The sequence below is a fragment of the Lates calcarifer genome, unplaced genomic scaffold (genome assembly GCF_001640805.2).
Source record: "Lates calcarifer isolate ASB-BC8 unplaced genomic scaffold, TLL_Latcal_v3 _unitig_2388_quiver_862, whole genome shotgun sequence".
NCBI classification, from domain to species: domain Eukaryota; kingdom Metazoa; phylum Chordata; class Actinopteri; family Centropomidae; genus Lates; species Lates calcarifer.
Genome location: NW_026116180.1, coordinates 40,440 through 50,752, shown reverse-complemented (window position 1 = coordinate 50,752; position 10,313 = coordinate 40,440). Strand labels below are relative to the sequence as shown.

Genomic DNA, 10,313 nt, shown 5'->3' with positions numbered 1-10,313 from the left:
ACCATAGATCGACTGTTAAATTGAAAGCTTTGCCTTTCGGCTCTGCTCCCTCTTTACCACAATGGTCCGGTACAGTGACCGTATTACTGCTGATGCTGCACCGGTTCGCCTGTCAATCTCACACACCATCCTCCTGTCACTCGTGAACAAGACCCCGAGATACTTAAACTCTTTCGCTTGAAGCAACATCCTCCCCCCCCACCAGGAGGGAACAATCTACCATTTTCCAGGTGAGAACCATGGCCTCAGACTTGGAGGTGCTGACCCTGATCCCCACTGCTTCACACTCCGCTGCAAACCGCCCCAGCATGTGCTGAAAGTCACGGTCTGATGAGGCCAACAAAACCACATTGTCTGCAAAAAGCAGAGACGTGATTCTGAGGTTCCCAAACCAGACACACTCCTCACCACGGCTGCGCCTTGAGATTCTGTACATGAATATCACCAACAGGACCGGAGACAAGGGACAACCTTGGCGGAGTCCAACACCCACCGGGAACGTGTTTGACTTTGTGCAGAGAATGCGTACACAGCTCTCATTCTGGTTGTACAAGGACCGGATGGCTCGTGTTTGCGGCCCCGATATCCCATACTCCCGCAGTACCCCCCACAGGATCCCTTGGGGGACACTGTCACAGGCCTTTTCCAAGTCTACAAAACACATGTAGACTGGCTGGTCATATTCCCATGACTCCCTCAGCAATCTTGCAAGAGTGAAAAGCTGGTGCACTTTTCCGCGGCCAGGATGAAATCTGCATTGCTCCTCCTGAATCTGACATTCGACAAACAGTCTGAGCCTCCTTACCAGCACCCTGGAGTAAACTTTCCCAGGGAGGCTGAGTAGTGTGATACCCCGATAATTGGAGCACACCCTCCGGTCCCCTTTTTAAAAAACTGGGACCACCACTAGGAGTCTGTCACTCCCTAGTTACTGTCCTCGATCTCCATGCGACACTGAAGAGGTGTGTCAGCCACGGCAGTCCCACAATGTCCAGAGCCTTTAGCAGCTGAGGGCGAATCTCGTCCACACCTGGCTCCTTGCTGCTGGGCAGCTTTTTAACTACCTCAGCGACCTCTGCCAAAGATATGGCTGAGGCTTCAGGCTCTGCCTCCTCCACAGAGGACATACTGGTTGGGTTCAGGAGTTCCTCAAACTGCTCTTTCCACCATCCCCAGTCTGGGTCAGTAGTCTCTGAAGCTGCAGCCCTTCTGGCCTCCTTGTACCTGCCTGCTGCTTCAGAAGACCCCTGGGCCAACCAAGCCCGATAGGCCTCCTTCTTCAGCCAGACGGCTTCCCTCGCCGCTTGTGTCCACCAGTGGGTTCTTGGGTTGCTGCCCCGATAGGTGCCAACCACCTTCTGACCACAACTCCTGCCTGCTGCGTCTGCAGTGGAGGCTTTCAACATGGTCCACTCTGACTGAATGTCCCCAGCCTCCCTTGGGATGCATGAAAAGTTCCCCTCCAAAGAGATGACATTCCATGTCCCTAGAGCTAGTCTGCACCACCAGGCGTTAGCATACCTGGGGCCCTGCCTTTGCCTGCCACCTGACTGTCAAAGCACTCGACCCCGATGTCTATCCCCGCAGGTGGTGGGTCCACAGGGTGTATTACAGTACTTTATTTAATTTCATTGTTGTACTTAATTAACTTAATGCAACTACTATAACAGTTTTTTTTATCTTTATTATAACAATACTTTATTGAACTTTATTTAATGTACTACAACAATACTATATTTAGGTTACAGAAGAATTCAATATTGGTCAATGGCTCAGCCAAGGGGTTTATAGAAACAATGCTACTGAAAGGAAAAAAAAACACTGTTTCTGAGACTGTCAGACAGGTGATGTGCATTGTAGTGACTAAACTTTTTTTCCCCATTCTAATGTTAAAATGAGATACCAGTAGAGTCACAATACCTAAAAATGACTATACACGCATATTGTCCCAGTCCTAGTGTACAGTACCTGTCTTTGAATGATTTCAGTTCTTCCTCTTTTTGTTTCAGAGCAGATCTGTGGAGGAAAAATTCAGTGTGAAAAAGCTTCATGTTGTTACTGAACACATGAAGAAGCATCAACTGAACTAAAGTTAGCATCAATGGTTTAACACACTGAATCAGCAGGTTAGTTATTTACAGTGTATTACAGGGCTGTTGTGTTGGATTGCTTTGTATTGTACAGGTCTGACTCTGTCCACACTCTGTGTTCAAGCTTCAGTAAATTTAAAGTCTGTTTCACGTCTCATTAAGAGTTCACTTCAGAAAAATACTGACCTTGCCTCCTGAAGTTTCTCTTTGTAAAATGTTTCCATCTCAGTCATTCTGTGTTAAAACATCATCAGTGTTTAGTCTGATTAAAACACTTCAGAGCACAGATTCATTGTTAACATCACAGATTTTATAAGTTGATTGTTTGATAAGCACATAGAGCAAATTTAAATGTGTAGTTTCAGCTCTTTGTATGTACAGTACCTGTCTTTGACTGATTTCAGTTCCTCATCTTTTTGTTTCAGAGCAGAACTGTGGAGGAAAAATGCAGAGTGTGAAAAAGGTTCATGTTACTGAACACATGATGAAGCATCAACTGAATCAACATTTCCATCTATGGTTTAACACACTGATTAACCAGATAAATTACTTCAATTGTACTAAAGTATGTGTATGTGCAATCCAAAGTTATATTTGCTGTTAGTTATTAGAGACATTAGCTGTGTGTGTTGTACCAATTTCAGAAAACTTTCCTCTGCCATAGTATAAACTTTCCAAAAAACACACGCAGCATGGTCCACAGTAAGTCATCACACAGGACTAGATAATGCTATTTTGCACACACTGGTAACCTTCTTGTCTGCTTTATATCTGAGCTCAGTGTCTTGCTAACTGGTAGTTAATTAGCAGTTTGTGAACCATTTAGCTAGCATATTACTGGCTAATGTAGCAGCCACACCAGTTTGCAAATCAGCCTAGAAAATAGTCAGTATGTTACCAAGCCTCCAGTACTGACTGTTTTGTGAGGATGTAAATGAATTTCGACCTGCTGTGATCACACACTCAACCTAAGATTTTCTTGCCACAGACTTGAAATATCCTATTGAGCAGTGATACTTTGTTGCATGGTTTGCGAGCCATGTGTGGCTCACTAAACTGTCATCAGTGGCTTACATGGCAGCAAATAATTACATGACTGCCAACACTTAATCTGTAAAGGACTCAGAACAGCTAAGGTGTTAATACCCACTGACAGTCTAGAGTACAAACTCAAGACCTATACTGACTCATTGCGGTGCTGCTAGCACAAATGACACGGCAGTAAAAGCATGAAACATTTTCATTTATATTTGGACTTTCATCAAAATTTCTAATACTGTAATTGAAATTGAAACTGTCACCAATCTGGCAACATTGTTCACTGGTGAGTAGCATTGTTAGTTTGGCTACTGCAGAGCAAACAGTAGTGTGTGAGCAATAAAACCTGATTTATTTCTAATCAAAGTTGCAAACCAAAGAAGAATGAGGCAGTTTGGCAAGTCAGAAAATAGAGTCAGAGCATGAAGCAGAAAATCATGACAAAGACTGTAGGTGGTCAACTTTAATGTTCCAAACTTCAGACAGGAAGTTCAAATTAAAGGGCTGTTGTGTTGGATTGCTTTGTATTGTACAGGTCTGACTGTGTCCACACTCTGTGTTCAAGCTTCAGTAAATCTAAAGTCTGTTTCACGTCTCATTAAAAGTTCACTTCAGAAAAATACTGACCTTGTCTCCTGAAGTTTCTTTTTGTAAAATGTTTCCATCCCAGTCAAACTGTTAAAAACATCATTAGTCAGTAAAAATCACAGATCTTCTCATTTGTCTTTCATTCATAATTTCAGCTCCATGCAGTATCTGTCTTTGAATTTTGTCCCTAGAGCTAGTCTGCACCACCAGGCATTAGCATACCTGGGGCCCTGCCTTTGCCTGCCACCTGACTGTCAAAGCACTCGACCCCGATGTCTATCCCCGCAGGTGGTGGGTCCACAGGGTGTATTACAGTACTTTATTTAATTTCATTGTTGTACTTAATTAACTTAATGCAACTACTAAAACAGTTGTTTTTAATCTTTATTATAACAATACTTTATTGAACTTTATTTAATGTACTACAACAATACTATATTTAGGTTACAGAAGAATTCAATATTGGTCAATGGCTCAGCCAAGGGGTTTATAGAAACAATGCTACTGAAAGAAAAAAAAAAAAAAACTCTGAGACTGTCAGACAGGTGTGATGTGCATTGTAGTGACTAAACTTTTTTTCCATTCTAATGTTAAAATGAGATACTAGTAGAGTCACAATACCTAAAAATGACTATACATGTCATATTGGGAGATAAGCATATTGTTCCAGTCCTAGTGTACAGTACCTGTCTTTGAATGATTTCAGTTCTTCCTCTTTTTGGTTCAGAGCAGATCTGTGGAGGAAAAATTCAGAGTGTGAAAAAGCTTCATGTTATTACTGAACACATAATGTAGCATCAGCTGAATTAAAGTTAGCATCAATGATTTAACACTCTGAATCAGCAGGTTAGTTATTTACAGTGTATTACAGGGCTGTTGTGTTGGATTGCTTTGTATTGTACAGGTCTGACTGTGTCCACACTCTGTGTTCAAGCTTCAGTAAATTTAAAGTCTGTTTCACGTCTCATTAAAAGTTCACTTCAGAAAAATACTGACCTTGCCTCCTGAAGTTTCTCTTGGTTCAATCTTTTCATCTCAGTCATTCTGTGTTAAAAACATAATCAATGGTTAGTCTGTTTAAAACACTTCAGAGCAAAGATTCATTATTAAAATCATTGATTCTATCAAAACTTCTGACTCATAGGATGGTTGATTTTTAACATGTCTGTCAGGTCCATTAATCCAATACTTTTTAGAAACAAACCTTTCGTTAAATTCAAGTTCAAGTTGTTCACACTGTTGGCAGCTGGGTTTCACATCCTTTTTATTCTTGTGTTTTTTGCTGTACAGAAGAAATATATTTGTTATCAGTTTTTTATAGTTTGGGATGAACTGATTGTCCAGCAGAGAAACATACAAGGAGCATTTCACTGGTAATGTTTCAGTAGAAACAGTTACTATACTATACTATACTCCCACCCTCATTTCTAATATGCACTAACATCTGTGTAATGTATGTTGAGAATTTAAAAAATTATGGGTATAAAATGGGTCAATAAATTACACTAATCCATCATGAACATCACAGTGATGGTTACCAATCTACACATGCTTTTTAAAGCGTATCATAATTGATCAAGGTAATTAAATGTTTTAAATGTTATTTTTTTCTTTTATGAAAACTTCATATGGTTCATTAGAGTAAATAAATACAATCAGCTACATACTTTGTTGCCTCCGTCTGATCAACATCGTATCCAAGGCTGTGGAAACACAAAGAAATTAATTAAATGAGTTCTGTGTTTTTAAAGTCCATCATTTGTTCTTAGTCCAACAATTTTAGAGATTCTGTCTCAAACACAAGATATTTTAACATTAGAGCAACAAAACTAAATGTGATGCAGAGTGAAAACAGTCTCTGTGTAAAAGTCATTTGTTCTTTGTGTCATGTGTGAATACAAAATGTTGAACCAAAAACACTTGTGCATGATGTTGCTCCCTCAAGATATTTCCCTCACAGACAGAGAGCCATCATACTCACTGAACAAACTCTAAACAAGCAGGTTTTATTTCTGTCTTTTCTTTGTCTTTTTCTTTTCTTTGATCAAGTCCTGAAATATAACCTTTTGTACAGTATTTAAATGTAAATCCTTTGGTAGTATTTCACTGCATTCAAAATTCCTCATTTTACTGCATGGACTATTGAAAATTAAAGGTTGTGTAAGTTGCATATTTATTTTCTTCTTACCAACGTCTGATAAAATTGCCCATGTTGCAGCTTCTGTTCTTTCTCGTCCCAGGTGAAAAAGCCCAGTCAGTCTGACAGCAGAGGGAATGATACAGTCAACAGAGAGAGAACAAATAAATGCACTGTGACTGCTGCTCATTGGCACTTTGACCCTCGTCTTCGTTTGGACTAACTGAGCCTGTTTTTACAATGGCTGACTCATACATCATTGTGATAGACTTTGGATGTCACAGTGTAAACAAATCCACTGGATGCAATGTCAAAGAGAAATAAACTGTACCTGCAATCTGTTCTGTTGGATAAATAAAATTCTCATGTTTGGTTACAAAGCCAAGTCAACATAAACCAATGGGACAAAACATTATCACCACGTAGATCTAGTGAATAATGTTGATTATCTCATGAGAACAGTGCACATCAAGCTCTGGGATATATCAGTAAGTGACCGGTTGGTTCTCATAGTCAGTGTGTTAGAAGTAGGAGAAATGTTCAGATGTAAAGACCTGAGCAACTCTGGCAACATTGTTATGGTGAGACGACTAGGTTGAAGCCTCTCAAAAATGCCAAGGTTTGTGTGGTGCTCCCCGTCAGCAGTGAATTCTACAGCTCCAGAGGCAGAAATACCTGCAGAAAGAGACAGAAGAGGAGACAGAGACGGAAGAGCACAATACTACAGGAAAGAGAAGATATTGAGTTAGTAACATGTAACATGGGATATGAATCCATACTGATGAAGAGAGAGAGAGAGAGAGAGAGAGAGAAAGGAGCTCAGTGTATCATGGGAGACCTCCCGGCAGTCTAGGCCTATAGCAGTATAACTAAGGGATGGTTCAAGCCTGAGCCAACCCTAACTATAAGCTTTATCAAAGAGGAAAGTTTTAAGCCTACTCTTAAAGGTACAGAGGGTGTTTCTGTCTCCTGAAACTGGGAGAAGGTTCCACAGTAGAGGAGCCTGATAACTGAAGGCTCTGCCTCCCATTCTACTCCTAGAAACTCTGGGAACCACCAGTAAACCAGCATTTTGGGAGCGCAGAGTCCTAGTGGGATTGTAGGGGACTATGAGATCTTTAAGGTAAGATGGAGCCTGACCATTAAGGGCTTTGTAAGTGAGGAGGAGGATTTTGAATTCTACTCTGGATTTGACTGGGAGCCAATGTAGAGAGGCTAGCACAGTAGAAATATGGTCTCTTTTCCTAGTTCCTGTCAGTAATCGTGCTACAGCATTTTGAATCCGCTGCAGAGTCTTTAGAGACTTGTTGGGGCAGCCTGATAATAATGAATTAGAAAATGCATTTCCTGTGGAAAATGCGTGTGAATGAATTCTGAGCGCTGAATGGATCGCTGAAGCAGTGCTGGAAATGGCTGAAATCATTGTTGGAATGACGAAGAAAAACACAGAAGTTGGAAGTCAGTTGGAAATCAAAAGTAATTTCTGAAGCAATGATCAAAGTGGTGGAAATTAGCAGAGAGAGAGGGTAGATGCAGAAGCTGAAAGTTAAAAGCAACAGCTGAACTATTCAGTTGAATAACAAAATTGCAATAGAAAAGTTGAACATTTTAAAAAGTGTAAAGTGTTGAGGAAAGTTGAATAATCACAAATGTAAAAAGGGTAATAGTTTAAGTCTCTTGATAATTGAATGGTTTCTATAGCAGGTAGTATGCAGGATGCGTATGCGTGAGTGAGAGAGTGATAGAGAGAGAGGAGGTGAGGGACAAACAGTTTAAAGGAGAGGTGTGTGTTAGGGGAAATCACCAATCAAAATGACAAATGTGTTAATGTGCAGGTGTCAGAGTTCTTCTGCATCCCTTTGAGACAGAAAATGTCTAATTTTGGTGATATTACGCAGGGGAAAGAAGGCAGTCCTAGAAGTTTGTTTGGAGTTAAGCAACATATCTTGGTCAAAGATGACTCTTTCTTTACAGTGGAGCTGGGAGCCAGGGCAATGCCATCTAATCTAACTACGTCATTAGAAAATGTATTTCTGAGGTGTTCAGGGCCAAGTACAATAATTGGTTTGGTCTCAGTGCAATAGTGGGAAATTACTGTTCATCCAGTTCCCCAAGGCCTGAAGTTTGGCTAATTGATTGGTTTCATCAGGCTTCATCGACAAATATAGTCGTGTATCATCTACTTAACAGTGTAAGTTTATGGAGTAATTTCTGCTAATGTTGCCAAAAGGAAGCATATACAAGGTGAACTTGTCCAAGCACTGACCCTTGTAGAACTCCATGTCTAAGTTTTTTGTATTTTAATGCAATCAGCTGAATTTAATATAAAAATCTGAGACAAACAGTGAGTATTTGATATGACACAAGAAGTTGATGTTGATGACATTGATGTGTTTAAGCAAGTGGTTGTGGAATTTATATGGAAACTGGTAGACAACACTGTCCTGAAAGTTACAATTAGGACATTTCCAAACCAGAAGCTTGTGGGTGGATGAAACCATCCACAATGCTCTTAAGTCCTGCACCACCATCTACAACACAGGGCTTGGAACCAAAAATACGGATAAATACAAGACTGCCTCATATGTCCACAGAGCAATAAAAGAGGCTAAACAACACTGTGTAAGGTTGGCTTGTGGTCACAGGTTATATTGGCACCAACAAAAATGTCTAGAGTGGAATTTGAGAATGGAGCAAAAGTTTATTTTTGGTACACAGGAAAGTTTCAGAGCCCTACCACAAATGTAGCTGCTAACCTAGCTGAGCATTCAGACTGGTGAAAGACAATGACATAGCTATGTCTCAAGCAAAATCAGTGAGCTGCACAGAGCGTGAGCCATTGAGGGGGTAACACAGCCTGAGCTATTCTTTGAGTCTGTAGCAGCTACTGTGTAACATGCCAAGCCACCAAATGGTAATGGACAGAAACTGATTTTTCAATAGATTTGTACCAGTTATTCTCTTTACATGTCCAAGTGATATGAGGATTGTTATTCACGCTGGTTCTTTGACATTCTGCAAAGGAAAACTGGCTCTGACATATTAAAAATGATAATGATAAAAATGATGATCTGGCTGGACAACAAATGTTAAACATCTTGTTCAAAAGTTATGAATTCAAATTGGATTCTTTTACCGAAACAGAGCTTGTCTCTCTTTTGAGAATGTCCTCATGGCTAAAATCTGGATTAGCCTTTTACTAGAAATTACCAAAAAAATAATAATGATCATTGCCATCATCATAATGTAGAGTAGGTGTTTTTCCTGCTTGTTCTATCAGTTCTGAAATTCACTGTGGATTTTTACCCAAAGAAAAAAAAAAGTTTAACCATGACTTCTGCTAAACAACAGGCTACATATACTCTCTGCAGGTCCAGAACCACATGAGGGTGCTATACTTGCCGCCACATGTGGACGTGCCCGTCTCACTTCCAGTGTTTAGTGATCCCTGTGCTCTTTATTTAGTTTTTTCCATGAAGCACCTTGTAACCTTGTTAAAAATTGTGCCATATAATAAAGTGCTTACTTTATTATTTTATGTAGCATAGATGGACTAAACACTCATTTGATTTTACAAGCCTGTAGTTTGGAATGATAAATAATATGAACCTTGAACCTTGAACCTTGACAATGAATGCATTTTAACAGTTCTGTACTTTCACGTAGCGAGTGGTTGCTACGTAGCAACGTTGGAGTTTGAACTGGTGGCAGCAGGGAACAATGCCACAGCGGCAATACCAGCCGACTCTCACCCAGGACTGTAGTGGGGGCTAAACACATGTAAACATGTTATCAGAGTTATGCACGCATGTGACAATCTGTGAATAATAAATAGAATTGCTGTTGTAAAATTAATTTGATCATTTAATGGGTGAAGTACATGGAGTCAAACACTCTAGAAAGTAAAAGTCACACTCAGGATGAAGGCCTTTATATATTTCCTGAAATTAAAACCAAACGTGAGCAAAAATAGGGTTAAAACAAATATTATTGATTTGTTCATGTGCAGCCTTGTTTTACTATATTCATGGGGTCAGAAAAGCAGGCACCCACTATACTACTACACTATACCCCACAAGCTGAAATTGCTGTTTGAGGGTTAAGACTTGGTTTTAGGGTTAGTGTAAAGTGTTCTTTCAGCTCCAGCAATTGACCAACCAGTGGGTAATGGGTAAGACAACAAGACAGGAATAAAATTTGAAGAAGTCTTTTATTATTTCTAACCATAAAAGTTAAATGAGTCCAGGAACAGTCACTCTAAAAGACTGAAGGGAAGATGGCTGAAGGTGTGTGGCCTGGTGAGTGGCTGGGCCTCACGGCCACCAGGCTGGATTCAGCTAGTCGGCTGGTATGCTGACTCAGTGTGCTACACTCTGCTGCTGGCGCCTCATACCGTGCACTGACACCTGCTGCACTCAGCTCCGTGTGGCTGCGAGGCACTGCTACAACTCAGCTCTTGC

The 10,313-nt window shown here is 40.4% G+C and overlaps 1 protein-coding gene across 2 annotated transcripts; it reads right to left on the bottom strand.

Annotated features, from left to right (window-relative positions):
- Positions 1–1,856: 1,856 nt before the first annotated feature.
- LOC127140182 (uncharacterized) lies at positions 1,857–6,701 on the bottom strand. Of its 2 annotated transcripts, XM_051068094.1 has the most exons (10): positions 6,408–6,701; positions 5,905–5,975; positions 5,384–5,419; positions 4,921–4,998; positions 4,713–4,760; positions 4,403–4,450; positions 3,756–3,803; positions 2,475–2,522; positions 2,277–2,324; positions 1,857–2,016 (listed from the first exon to the last, which is right to left on the bottom strand). In XM_051068094.1, the coding sequence occupies exons 2-10, from the start codon at positions 5,925–5,927 to the stop codon at positions 1,890–1,892; spliced, it is 504 nt and encodes a 167-aa protein (XP_050924051.1). In that variant the 5' UTR covers positions 5,928–5,975; positions 6,408–6,701; the 3' UTR covers positions 1,857–1,889. The 2 variants fall into 2 exon arrangements, with proteins under 2 accessions (XP_050924051.1, XP_050924050.1); XM_051068093.1 differs by lacking the exon at positions 6,408–6,701 and having other exon boundaries at positions 5,905–6,351.
- Between the last annotated feature and the right edge of the window lie 3,612 nt (positions 6,702–10,313).